We start from the raw sequence: 14,538 nt of genomic DNA, 5'->3' as shown, positions 1-14,538 counted from the left end.
TTTGTAAATATGGGTGTTTGTTTCATTTCTGTTCATTCATTCACTCATTTATCTTTTTGGGGGTAAAATTTTATTTCTTTGACAGAGCACAAGCAGGGGAAGTGGGAGAGGGAGAAGCATGCTCTACGCTGAGAGTGGGCTCTGTCCCAGGACCCTGGGATCAGGACCTGAGCTGAAGGCAGCCGCTTAACTGACTGAGCCACCCAGGCACCCGTATTCACTCATCATTCTGCAAACATTTGAAAACCTGATATAAGCAAGGCACTCTGGATTAAAAGAGCTTTAAGACATATGGTTTTGCCTTCAAGGAGCTATTCATCTAGTATAGAAGAATTTATACTGAGAATTTATTATTCTTACACTTCAGACACAGACATTAGCTCCCAAATCAGGTAGTAAACATATATAAACTTCGCCATAGGGGCACCTGGGTGGCTCAGTGGGTTAAGTCTCTGCCTTCGGCCCGGGTCATGATCTCGGGGTCCTGGGATCAAGTCCCACGTCGGGCTCTCTGCTTCCTCCTCTCTCTCTGCCTGCCTCTCTGCCTATTTGGGATCTCTCTCTGTCAAATAAGTAAAATCTTTAAAAAAAGAAAAAATAAACTTTGCCATAAATATTTATGAAGAGAATTACTATGTTTTCCTAAAAGCAACCTAAGATTAAGAGTTACCAATTAAAGATTAAAAGCAAATTTAAGAGTCCATATAGAATGGCTTATTATCAGCAAGAGCCTCCAACCTAAGAGCCACATGTTTTAAGATTGATTTATTTGAAAGGGAGAGCGAGCATGAGCAGGGGAGAGGGAGAGGGAGACTCTCAAGCAGAACCCAACTGAGCGTAGAGCCTGACTGGGGCTCGATCCCATGACCGCATGAGATGTTGACCTGAGCCGAAATCAAGCATTGGACACTCACCCAGCCGAGCCACCTGGGTGCCCCTAAGAGCCCCATGTTGCTGGTGCTCCCAGGGGTTTTAGAGTTTTTGCAGTGGCGGGAACACTGGACTAGTTACCTCTAAGAGCCCTATCCACTCTCAGGATTGTATGAATTAGGAATTAACCCTGATTATCTTCTAGCCCAGTTCAGCTCATACCATCATGTCATGTGTAGATTCAATACTTAGTGATAATTTATTTTCTAGGAGAGTCTGTCCCTCTGGGTCATTTAGAAAACGGGCTAGTGTTCTTTCTGTAAGGTCATTTTTGCAAATTCTTCCATGCTAATTAATGTTTGTTGGAATTTGTGCTCTATTTGGGCACCTAATTTTTTTTTTTTAACATTTTGGCTTTTGTTTTTATGAATACTAATGAATAAGTTTAAGATTCACAGGAGATAATACTCAGACAGATGCAAACAGCTGCTTTTGATACTCCTGTGACTCAATTGAAACACTTCATGTCATGTCTCCTTGAAATGTTGTAGAGAGAAACACTAAAGGGGTCAGTAAAGCACGGAACGTAACAAGATCTTTAAATAATTTAGGGCTAGGTAATCTTGACATAAAAATGAACACTTTCTTTAAAATTTCTAGCCACTACTTTTTTTTTTATTATTTATTACCATGTTCAATTAGCCAACTTACAGTACATCATCAGCTGAATGGGAAGAAATCTAGCAACTACTTTTAGTTAAACCCTGAGTTCTTCATTTTTTTTCCCTGATTGGTGGTCAAAGTGAATAGTTAGTTGACCTATGATTCCTCTCCCCCACAAAAAATTATTATAAAGGTAGTAATTTGATGCTGAAAATTATGGATACCAATCCTCAGGAAATTTATAGATCATCAGGGCTTCAGCTTTTAATAAGAAACAAGTTTTCATTTTAAATATTTAGAAGTAAAAAAACAAGGAATTCATCTTTGTCCTATTTCATCATTGCATATGCACCTATAATTAAAAAGAGAATAACAGTTTTGTTAGACTAATTTTGCAAAAGCATCCCGTGCCTCCTTGCCTTCCAGATGCTGTTAAACTAGCACTTCCAACCCATCTTAGCAAACTTTGTTGAACTTTGGGGCCTCATCTCGAGAGCTGCTTCCTCCTTGAAGGCTGACTGGACCGCCTTACTCTGCAGTGAGCACATTTTGTCCTGTGTGTCAAATTTATTATTCAAATAGGCTTGCAACTGCCTAGGGTATCTGTTCTCTGCCTACTTCAAGTCAGTACCACACTCCCCAAGGTTTACAGTGTTTTCATCTACCCTGTCTTCTCCATTCCTCACATGTGCCCAGTTCGTTCATTTAGCCTTAGAGCCTTTGGTTTATGTATCCAAACCCCTGGGCCCCATATCAGATGCTCTCTGGCCTGCCCTCAGCTCCAGCCACAGGTCTAGCAACTGTTTCCATTCAGTCTTCGACCAGGATCTCAGAGAATACCCAGCACCTTCCTTTGGATTCCTGCTATATACCTTCCGCTGTACCTTCACTGCAGGATTCCCACAGAATTCACTTGGTACAGTTCCCATGGAAGCACCCTTAACCAATGGTGGACATTTGGCTGGCGGTTAAGTGTTTCCTCCTTTCATCCCTTGGGTAGACAGTTCTGAGCAGCACTCCAGAAGGTTCCTCTTGGAGATCGACTACCCGTTGCCCATGGCTTCCCTCTTTTCTGTGTAACTCCTGCACACCTTCTGCATCCTGGGATCATTTCCCAAATAGGTCAGTTGCATGTAAGCTTTTGTCTCAGGCTTTTTTTAGAATCCAGGCGAAGACAGTCGGTACCCAGAACAGCTCTACAGTGCAGATCCTCAGGATAGATTGGAGCTGGTTTACTCACCTGTCAAAGCAATCAGCACCACTGCCATCTGTAGTCGGCAAAATGTTGTAGCCATTCGACACCAGCCCCCCTGCCCCCAGCCCCGCCATCCTTGAAGATGACTACCTCTGGAACTTGTGACTATGTTACCTTACTTGGCAAAAGCAAATGTGATCAGAGGGAGATATGACTGTAGATCGAGGGCCAGAGAGATGCAACACTGCTGGCTTTGCAGAAGGAGGAGGGCGATCATGAGCCAAGGAACGTGGGCAGCCTCTAGAAGCACACACAGCGAGGAAATGGATTCTTCTCTAGATCCTGCAAAAAGGAACCCAGCCCTGATGCCACCTTGGTCTTAGCACCGGGGAGACCTGATGTGGACTTGTTTCTACCTCAGAACTGTCAGATAGTAATTCACGTTGCTTAAGCAGCGACACTCGTAGTAATTTGTTAACAACAGGACATAAGGGGCTGTTGCTGAGCAGACGCTGACTGGCCCCGGCGTGTGGGAACAGCATGATGGCCACCCAGACTCCTGTCTCGGTGCAGGCGGACGAGGGCTGGCGGGCTCTCCCAGTACCCGTGGCGCTTGACCAGCAGGGGCCCGTGAGAAAGACTGTGTGCTTGGCTAGTTTTTATTAACTGCTTGGGAAGCCTGGGGTAAAAATACAGGCCTAGGTGAGCCAACTCCCACCTCAAGGCCCACTGGGGCTGGGGTTGAGGAGAGCCTGACCTCCCGCAGCCCAGGGAAAAGTACCAGAAAGAGGCCTGGGGTCTAACCGGGCGGTTGGCTGAGCAGCAGATGGGATGAAACACTGTCCTGACAGTTCTGGATCAAAGTCAGAGCCTGAATAGGAGCAGACTGGGACACTGTGGCCTAAGTTAGGAAAAACAGTGTAGATGCACCCAAACACGCTGACGACAAGGCCCCTAACGTGGGGCTGGCAGGAGCGGCTGTCACTATCTCGCGCTGTACTTACATGGTTTTCCGTCAGTGCCTTTGTCCAGCTCTGGAACATCCTGCACAGGGGAGCAAGGGCCCAGCCCGTCCCACTGCTCGCTCTTTCCTCCACACCTGGAAGAGTGCCTGGCCCATAGGAGGCTCTGGGTAAATATTTCTTGATTAAACAAATGAATGACTGCTCGAGGTTAAGAACAAGAGAGCAAATCTAGACTTGGTTGGAAGGGGGAGAAATGCATATCTTAAATTTAAATTTATTTAAAAATTACAAAAATGTCTCCACCCAAGTTGTCCATGAAAAAATTTAAAAGCAGCAACAATGCTCTTGGATAATGACCAGGAGTTTAACGCAATTTATAAAATTGAACAAAATTTAGATGTGTGTCTTATGCCTCTATAGACACGGGACCCTTTCTTTAGGTCCCTTTCTTTAGGGTCCGGCAGCAGCATTATCGGGACGCTTTCCAAAGCCTTCTTCCTTTGCACTCTGTGCAGGACGATCCGGTAGACGCCCGTGATGGAGCTCCGGGCGTCTCTCCCTTGGTTGTTGCGGATGTGCTCTTCCGTAATACCCAAATGTTCTAGAGCGCTTTTGACCTCATTTTCTTCTTCTTTGAGGGTGCCGGTTTCAGACAGATGTTTGGGGTCCAGCTGGAAAGGCTCCAGAGGGGTGGGGTACGGCACCCCCTGCATCCACTCGTTGCTCATGATGGAGTCGATGCCGTGCCTGTCGGCGGGCACGGGCTGGAGGACCCCGCGGATGAGGCGGAGGCAGGGCGCCGACACGTGCGGGGGCACACTGTACGCGCCCTCCAGGATGCTCTTCTTCAGCTTGGCCACGGTCTCTGCCCGGAAGGGCATGGTGCCCGTCACCATGAAGTACAGCAGCACCCCCAGCGCCCAGATGTCCACGTAAACGCCCACGTAATGCTCGTCCCGGAAAAGCTCGGGCGCGGCGTAGGGGGGCGACCCGCAGAAGGTGTTGAGCATTTCGCCTTTTTTACTTACGGTGCTGAATCCAAAGTCACCCACCTTCACGCAGGTATTATTGGCATAAAATACGTTTTCTGCCTTCAGGTCTCTATGAATAATTTGGTTCTCGTGCTGTGGAAGGAGACATGGGGAGAAGTCATCGTTTTCAAGGTAGAATACCAACACGAAAATAATAAAGGCGTCAGTGGCTCTGATGTTTCACTGTGGTGAGGTGATGATGGGGGTAATACCAGCAGCTCCACGGATGTCAACTTAACTCAGACCTGTGAACCGCCCCCCGACCCCAGCCGGCTGCCCGGTCCTGACCCTTAGCAAACATGACACCCCCTCGAACAGACCAAAGCTTCTGTTCTTCCATGGGACAATGGCAGGAGTCTGTCCCACACATGGGACTTGGGAATTAGTGCCAGAAATGAACCCAGATCTTTCAAAACTGCATGTTCTGAAACACAGTGAAACTAATCTTTCCTATTTGAGGCCATAAATCTTTTTTTTTTTTTCCTGGCTGAGCTGTCTCTTGAGGAGGGCCAACACCAAGATGGTTCAGAACCCTTGCTTCTTTGTGGGGGACCAAGGGGGCTCCTTTGTCTTTATAGAATTCAGTAGAAAGAAAGAAAGGCTATATTTGGCAAGGTTCTAGCAGCAGGTCCTGCCGTGGGTGGCAAGCACATGCCCCACCCCCACTCTCACGTTCTGGATCCAGACAACTTGGGACCCCTGACGTCCTTAGTCCCCAGGGCTCTTGGGAGATGGTTTAATGTTACTTTGCTGGGCTTCCTGGGGAAAGAATCCAGGCTTTGGAGCCTGGTGGCTTGGATAATTCTGGGTTCAACAATACCGGCTGTGTAATATGTTTTTTTTCTCTGTAAAGTGAGACAGCGACAGCCGCCTGCACGAGTGCTGCATCTGAGGCGCTCAGCAAGGTCCTGGCACGGGGTCAACACACTCAGTGGAACCCGGATCTACATCCATGATCCTCTCTTCCTCCCTTCAGAGACCAGGCAGCTGGGAGAAATGTCAGGGCACAGAGCTACAGGGGACTCAGCCTGATTCTCTTTAGCTCTCCCACCCAATTTCCTTTCTACGGAGGATGAAGAAGACTCTTCCCATCTGTTCTATTGTTTGATGTGTGTCCTGCCCACTCCCTGGCCTGGGAAAGTTCACGGCAGCACAGGGCCACTTGAATGCCACCTGTGGCACCATGAGTCTGAAACACCCACCGCCGTTACAGTCGGGCTCTTCTCTCTTGCTCGTTTTTCCCCTCCCCTTCTCTCTCCTGATGCCTATCTTGGGGCTCCAGGTCACTAATTTCCCTCTAGTGATTGGTTCAGGAAGTCTCTGGTCCTAGCCTCACCCCACAGAGCCCAGTCAGAGGAATGAACTAGAAACAGGTTCTCAGCTCACACAGTCCCCAGACAAATGTTTCTTTTCTACCCTCTGGGTAAAGAGGACAGCTCAGACTTGTGGACTAACGGATCCATGGAGGTGGTGGTCAGGCCCGTGCCTCCAGCTCCTCTGTGTGCGCACAATACGGCCAATGGCGGAGAGGGCAAGTGAGAACCAGCTCTTGGAGGAACTGGAGGGTGTGGTTTAGGAGTCCAGATTTACCTAAAGAAATAATCAGGGAACTAAGGTAAGAATAGCATCACCAAATGTTAAAAATCGGAAGAGCATGGAGGCAGCCAGAGCTGGAGGAACTCACCAAAGGCAGGAATGATCTGCATAAGCTGATGGGAGATTGAAGAATATTCCAGAGAGAGGGAAAGCTGAGCAGAGACATGAGGGTGGATGGGATTTGGAATGTGACATGGTTAGAGGGGACAGAGCGTCCTACACACAGACATGAAGACAGGGCCAAGCAGCAGAGAGGAGCTGGCTCTCTGGCAGTGGAGGACAGGTGTGGAGAAATGGCGGTGGCCAGGGCCTGATGAGGGTCCTCTTGTTACTCCTGCCAACTGCCCCAGAAGCCAGGAGGCTGCCGTGTAACTGGAGATCCCTGGGTGTTGCTTCAGAGGCGAGTGTGATCTCATCCAGACTTTGGACTCTCACAGATGGGACGCCTGCCATCCCTCATGGGACTAAAGCCTCCTGGGACGCCCGGATGGTGGTGAACCAAAGCCCATGCTCCGATGCGGGGAGTATGGGAGCGAGACTCCTCTCCTCACCCCCACTCACCATGTGCTTCACAGCAGACACAATCTGGGAGAAGATGAGCTTGCTTTCCGGCTCTGAGAGCTTCCCTTCGGTGCTAATTTTTCCAAAGAGTTCCCCACCCCCTGCATACTCCATGACCAAGTGGAGCTTGGATAGGGTCTCCACAACTTCGTACAGACGGATGATGTTGGGATGGTGCAGTTTTTCCATGCTGGAAATTTCACGGGATAGTAGCCTTTGGGTTTTCTGGTCTAGCTTGGTCTTGTCCAGGATCTTAATGGCCACCTTTTCTGGGAGAAAAAAAAAAAGTCAAAGGATGTGCCAGTGTTCATAGGTGCATAGAGATTTTTTGAATGGGGAGGGAGCTTGATTGGCTACTTTATTTCACTAGACACAGAGGGTGAACGGCTGTTCCCAAGCTCACAGAGCTCTTCAGTGGTGATGACAGCCGTTCTCGAGTTGACATCAGTCCTCGTCCCTTGGGTCAGGGTGAGTCTTCCACACACAGATTTTTTTTTTTTTTCCACACACAGATTTTGATGCCAACTTCTGTCTTCCAAGGAAGTTTCAGTTTGATGATATTTATCTAATTTCCTGGATAAAGTGAAAGATTTTTGCTTAGCCCAGACAGGCCCTCCTGATCAGACCCAATCTAGGTCCTCTGCCTCGCCAGGCATCACCCCTGTCCACAGATACTCCTGCCCCACACAGAACTGTAGTTCAACCATTACACAACCTCTGCTTGTTTCTGAAAAGGGACGGCAAATCGCAGTCTGGGACCTGTCCCCCATCTGGAACATTTCCTCTACCTGGCTCGCCACTGCTTCCCTGTTCTTTACGCAAGTAAGGCCTGATGAGCCTTGTGGGCTAGCCTCGGAACCAGCCTCTTCCAGGACATTCCGATGTCTGTGTGTTCTTTGTATGATGATCTCAGCACACTAGCCTCTACATGTTGATTCCTTCTCTGTGTGTCCCTCCTACTCCTTCTCTCGTGGCTACATTTTATCTGACTTTGTTCATGCCAAGCACGTAACATCACTGTGCAGTCCACACCGGCGCTCAGTATGTGCAGAGCCCCAGGAGGGCACGAGCCAGGATGTGGGATGGGTTGCCAGTCGGATCGTTCCAGACTGTAATTTGCTATTACGTATTGACAGTCCTCAGAATGGCTGCACATTTTGACCTAGCCATTTCACCTTTGGCAATTAATCTTTTTTTTTTTTTTTAAAGATTTTATTTATTTGACAGAGAGATCACAAGTAGGCAGAGAGGCAGGCAGATAGAGATGGGGAAGCAGGCTCCCCGCTGAGCAGAGAACCCAACGTGGGGCTCGATCCCAGGGCCCTGAGATCATGACCTGAGCTGAAGTCAGAGGCTTAACCCTCTGAGCCACCCAGGTGCCCCGACCTTTGGCATTTAATCTTAAAGAAATCATAATCGTCTGACACGTGTACAAGACTAGATGTGGAAGGAGACTTCCGTGATGTCAGGAACGGCATCCAGCCAGAGAGAGGGTTAAAATGATGTCTGGTTCATCTGTCTCTGTAACAGTAACCGAGCAGCTAGCCACATGATGTGGATCCTTATTAAAATGAAGAGATGTTCAATAGAGAACAAGTGAGAAAAAATACAAATACACATTTGCACACATATACACTTATACAAATTCAAAATACGAAAAGATCTGGCAAGTAATGCACCAAAATGTTTAGAACAGTTATTAATAATGGGATCATGGGTGGTTTTTTAAAAAAGAAATTTTATGTATCTATATTCTCTAATTTTCCTACAATTAATTTATACGATTAACATAAATCATGTAATAGAAGTGGTCAATGTTTGAAAATGATGAAAGTACCCCAAAGTAAAACAATTCATTTTTTGGTTCGAATTGGACCGGACTTTGTATTAGGTAAGGAAAGAAGGTTCCAGGAAAGTAAGAGAGAAAACAGGATTGCAGGGCTCCCTTTGACCCACTTGCAAAACAAGTGTTTTGAAGAACTTTGTCACAGTGGTTGTGGGCATGAAAACCGATGCAGCTGGCTTGAAATCGGAGCCCTGCTGGTGCTGAAAGTAGGTTCACTAGGGCTTCTGGAATGGAAGGGGGCAGGGTCCACTGGCGTCTGATGCGACCCCACTCACTCTGGTGGAGGCGATACTGGGGAAGAAGGTGAAGAGCCGTAAGGGAGAAGAAACCCTCGTGGTTTGCATAACCTCCGCAGGCAGCGAGTCCCAGGGACGGACTCCCACCAGCGAGCCTGGAGGGGCATGCCACTGGAGCCTGGCTCGCGGCTTTTCTACCCTTCAGTTTTTAGGAGTAAGATTCACTCGAGCTGCTGCCCAGAAACAGGAGCTTTAGGTTTGGGTAGCGGATAGCTGAGCTGCTGTTGTAGGGGCTGGAATAAAGAGCACCATCCTTGAATCTGGCAGACGGCCTGCAGAAGAGCCCGCCCCACTCTCCCTTGATCCTGACCCCGACGTCTGCGAGAGCGAGCGCGCGTCCCCTCTGTAGCTTGGCCGGCGGCCACAGCCGGCCTCCCACACTGCGGGCACCCATGACCAGGTCATGGAGCGGTCAGGCTGCTGTCACAAACCTCTCTGGAGCACAAGCCTCCCTGGAGCACAAGCCTAGTCTTATTTCTGTTCAACGTTTGAGTGGCTGTTGGCAAGGCTGGCGTCCCAGGGTCTGGACTGGAGTAAGGCAGGAGAGGGACTGTGGGGGCCAGGGGGCGGGGGGTGGAAAGTGGAGCTTCTTTACACTCCATGCCCTGGGCACCCCGGGGCCTCATGCTCCTCCCCACCCGCTTCCTCCACTGTGTGTTAAATCAGATGCTTGCCATGCTTCATACCATGAAGGGATGATCGTAGAACCCACTGTAGAGGCCTGGGTCCTGGGAATGGTCATCAAATGGCAGAAACTGCCCTTCCAGGAAGAGTGAGGTCTCCACGTCCACTCCCCCGACGGGCGGTCAGTGAGCACAGCGGAGCACCCGCGTGCACCAGGCAATGAAGAAGACACTGTTCCTAGTCCAGTGAGGGACAAAGACTGAAAAAAGCCCCTATGACAAGTGCAGCCCAAGTGAGGGAAGAGTACGCCTTTCCGGGAAAGGACCTTTGAGCTGTGGCCAAGAGGTGGGCCAGGCCTGGGCGGGGGATGACGTGTGTGTTCGAGGACGTGAGGGGAGCCCGCTATCCTGGACACAGAGAATGAGGGGAGTGGGCCCAAACCAGTCTTGTGTGGTCAGCAGCAGTGGAAAACCCAGGACCTTGGAGGCTTTTTCAAGAAAGGCAGACTATCTGGTGGACAGTGGCAGACAGTCTGCAGGTTTCAGGGAGAGAGAGTATGATCATCTGATTTCCAGGTCAGAATGAACACTCTGGCTGCACTGTGGGAAATGGATAGAAGACCTAAGAGCAGCCTGGTGGTTTAGGTGGTGATTATAGCAGTCCCACAGAGAGGACCCTCTTGGTGCAGGCACTGGAGGGAGAGAGAGAGAGAGAGAGAGAGAGAGAGAAGAAAGTAACCCTCTCTTTTTCCAAATCTAGTAGAGAGTCTGACACAGGTCCCATGTAGTGGGCAACACATTCCTTAAACTAGGACTCGCAAACTCCAGTATCTCGAGGGGGCCAGGGTGGAGATAGGGTGGCACACTTATTGGAAGGCAATAGGGATTAGTGGGGACTATGGAGTGCTGAGGAGTACATGCCCCAGTGCAAACGCCACTCCAGACAGTTGTCCCTATTTAGAATGGAGACTCAGTGTTGTCAAATCTGAATTTTTTCAAGAGAAGCCAGACATCATTTTATGCAAATGTTCCAATTGCTAAGTATCAGCAACAAATTCCCATTTTTAGACCTAGAGTGGACCAGCAAAATCTGTCTGTGGGACCAAAGGGAAAAGGGGAGAAAAGAGATATCAGAACACAGAGTGCTGTGTAGAAAAGTTTGCCATGAGAAGAGCTGAGAACTTCCTTCCAGACACTCAGCCAAGCTGAGCCAACCTTACCGTGAGAGTCTGGGTGAACAGAGATCAAACCTCCCTCTCCTTCCTTTGGTCCCCTGCAAGAGACCAAAGCCAACGGGCACCCAGAGAACGAAGGAGACTTGACGCAGCCTGGGGCAGGGAGCAGAATGAGGGTGGACAGTGGGTCTGGGGAGGAGGTGGAAGGTGGCCCGCACAGCAGGGTAACAGGGGACCGGCGTGAGAGGTGATGTGGGCATAAAGCAGCCGGCTGTGGCCCTAGTCTGGGGTCAGTGAGGACTCGTAGGCCTTTCTCTGGAATCTGTTAGCTAGAGGAAAGTAGAGAAGTGGTAAGAGGAGGTTCTAATGGTAGGGACGTGTAGGAGAGATCTCGAACCAGGAAGACCCTGATACCTTAGGGTATTGGTCTATATAGCTTCTGATTGGCTTTATCAGTAAAACACTTTTGAGCACTACTCTAGTATATAATTTAGAAATTATATGCATGTACTAATACACACATTTTAAATACATATAAGCATAGATATTAAAAAGATAGAACGACAAACATAAATGGCAATTCTAATATTGTCTTTCGTCATCCAGTGACTCGTGTTGGGCATCCCCTGGGGAATGCAGACCCTACTCTGGAGACCACTCAGGGTCACCAGTGACCCCCAAGTTGCTAAAACAGATGGTCAGTTTTTAGGCTTTATACCTCCCCCTTGAAACACTTTTTTATCACTTGGTTTCTAGGGCAACACACACTTCTGACATTTCTCCTAGCTCTCTTTTGTCTTTTTATTACTGACGTGTAGTTGAATATGATGTTATATTGGTTTACGTTATAAATATGAGTATGATGTTTTATTAATTAGGTGGATCCGTAGTGGTTCGAGTCCCACACATGACCTAGCGCTCACTGCCATAAGGAGTCACCGTACGACGTGATTACAACCTCACTCCCCACATGCCCGTGCTGTGCTTTTCCTCTCCGTGGCTTATTGTATAACCGGAAGTCTGTACCTCTTAATCCTCTTTGCCTCTTTTGCCCATTCCCCCACCCCCTTGCTCTGACAACCACCAGTTCGTTCTCTGCATTATTTCATTAATTAATTAATTTGTAAAGACTGATTTATTTATTTTGGAGAGAGAGAGAGAGAGCTTGTGTGCAAGTGGGGGAGGGGGGAGAGGGAGAGAATCTCAAATAGACTCCCTGCTGACCGTGGACCCCAACGCGGGACTCGACCTCACAGCCCTGAGATCATTACCCTGAGCCAAATCCGGAGTCTGATGCTCAACCGACTGAGCTACCCAGGCATCCCGTGGTCTCTGTAGTTAAGAATCTGTTTGTTTTGTTTTTAGATTCCACCTATCAGTGACATCACATGGTATCTCCTGCTTCTCCTGCTTCCAAGTCTCACTGCGGTGTCCTTTCATCTCCGCAGCCTCTGAATGTCGGCTACCCGAAGGTGCCGTCCTTGGACTCCTTCCCTGCAATCATCTCCTTAGTGATTCCAGATGTATAAGCACATCTGCCTATATGATCTCTCCACTTAGTCATCTTAGTTTGGGTTCTGCCTGAAGCAGAGCCTGAGGCAGGGATTCAGGTGGACAAAGGAGGTAACCTGGGAAATACAGGTAGAAGAACGAGGAACGGAGATGGAAAGGAAAGATGGCCAGTAAATGGTGTGTTACTAGGCAAGTTAGTAGTCACCCTACTAAGAGCTACATGCCTAAATACCACGAGAAGAGCTGGGGTATTTATAAATCAACTACTGCCAGTGATTGGTTGTCAGCTGCTCAGGGGGATATAAATTCCTGTTTATTTCTGGCCTCCCGTGCATGTGGGAAGAGCAGGCTCCAGCAGGAGAGAGCCCAGAGGCTAGGAGATGGAGAGATTGGCTCGTGGAGGGGCGGGGGCAGGCTTGCACACACTGATGTGGTAAGGTGTTAGGAGACATGGGGGAGGGAGGAGGCACCCTCTGCCGTATGTATGTAATAGATGTGCAACAAGCATGCACAACAGAACATATTCAGTACTGTGCTCCCCATCTCCCCCTGCCCCAAACCTGGCCCTCCCAGTGTCAGCAAGTGGACACTCTAGTCTTACACTTGCCCAAACCACAAGTCTTTGAGTATCTGAGTCCTCTTTAACATTCCGCTTTGAATTCGTCAGCAGATCCTGTTGTCTGTCTCCACCTTCTAGACACAGCCGGAATCCAGCCGCTTCTCCGCACCCCACTGCTACCTTCCTGCTCCGAGCCACCGTTCCCTCTTGTCTGGATGACGGCCCTTCGCTCCTCACTGATCTCTCTCTTTCTACTTTGACCCCTTGCAGTCTATTTTCAACCGAGCAGCCAGGGTGATCCTATTAAAGCATAAGCCAGATCGCATCAGGTCTCTGCTCCCTCAGAGGGCTCTGGTTTCACTCAGAGGAAAAGCCAGAGTCCTTCCTACGACATGATGACCCCACACGACCTGGTCACTGCTGCCGCCTGGCCTCATTCCCCTGGCCATTCCCAGAGTACCACAGGCGTCCTGCCTCCTCAGGCGTGCTGTCCCCTCCGGCTGACAACGCCCTCCCCCACATCAATGGCCAGAGACCGTATTTCTTTCAGGTCAGTGATTGCCCCCTCAGTAAGGCTGTCCTGGCCAACTTACCTAAAATGTGGCCTCACTGTTCCCTATCCTCCCCCTCGATTTCCCTCTTATCACTTGTCACTATGGAACAGAGTGAGTACTTTCCTGGCTTACCTTTGTCTGTCTCTCCCCATTGGAATATAAGCTCCTTAGGACAGAGGTTGTTGTCTGATTTGTTCATCATTGTACCCCCAGTCCCTAGAAGAGGACCTGTTACAGAGTAGGAGCTCAACAACTATTTGTTGAATGAATGCTCTCACCAGCCCCACAAGAACCAGGTGAGGAATATTATCACAGAGTAAACGCAGTTTGGCACTGAGCTTTATCATTTACCATTTTCTTTGTTCCAGGCACCTTCCATGTTCTCATGGACTCTTCATAGTCCTGATTTTTAATGGCCATATCACCTTCCATCCAGTGTATATGCCTTCATTTACCTGACCATTCTTATATTGTTGGATCACATCAGTGATTTCCAGTCCTTTGCACTAGAGATAACACTATAAGGAGCATTTTTGGGTTCCAGTATTTCTATTATTAGACTTATTTTTAGGATGGGTTCACCAAAGCCACTAAGTAACCATTTTTAAAATGAGAAAACAAGCTTTACTTGCTGTTTTAATGAAGGTTGTTCAAGAGGCGATATTACATCTTTTAAGGCTGTGGGCCTTCTCTATGAAGCTTGACTCAAGACTGCGTTAATCTCTAGTCCTGTCTGCCAAGAAGGGACCACAGAGAGGACCTACCAGAGGACACTGCTATGCATTGCTTCCTCGAAAATCTCTTCTCTGCTGGGTTTTTATGAGACGTTCTACACTAATTTAATTCACCAAATACTTGTTGAATAGTTATTATATATAACTACTGGGGAGAAACTCAAAATGCTTCAATGACACCAAGGAGCCTATAAGTGGAAGACCCAAGATTTTCACTATTCCCTGAATCTGTTAAGCCCCAAATCTTTATTTCCTATTCATACTTTCTTTGGAGCTAGAAGCTGGCTGTTGGACTCCATGTCAGTGCCTCCAAATTTTTACTCTCAAATCCCGTTTCTTCTCCTATAGTCACTCCTCA

The 14,538-nt window shown here is 48.5% G+C and overlaps 1 protein-coding gene across 3 annotated transcripts in view; it reads right to left on the bottom strand.

The window, feature by feature from the left end:
• Positions 1-593: 593 nt before the first annotated feature.
• NIM1K (NIM1 serine/threonine protein kinase) overlaps positions 594-14,538 on the bottom strand; it is a 66,749-nt gene continuing 52,804 nt past the window's right edge. For all 3 annotated transcript variants that reach the window (XM_045079526.1, XM_045079528.1, XM_045079527.1), the window contains 2 exons: positions 6,882-7,150; positions 594-4,817 (listed from right to left, as the gene is read on the bottom strand). In XM_045079526.1, coding sequence (XP_044935461.1) covers positions 4,068-4,817; positions 6,882-7,150 — 1,019 coding nt within the window. In that variant the 3' untranslated portion in view covers positions 594-4,067. The remainder of the gene's footprint in view (positions 4,818-6,881; positions 7,151-14,538) is intronic.

Source organism: Mustela putorius, unplaced genomic scaffold (genome assembly GCF_011764305.1).
Source record: "Mustela putorius furo isolate JIRA1106 unplaced genomic scaffold, ASM1176430v1.1 tig00000407_pilon_pilon_pilon, whole genome shotgun sequence".
Lineage (NCBI taxonomy): Eukaryota > Metazoa > Chordata > Mammalia > Carnivora > Mustelidae > Mustela > Mustela putorius.
Note: the sequence above shows the minus strand (reverse complement) of the source record. Positions and strands in the feature narration are given on the sequence as shown.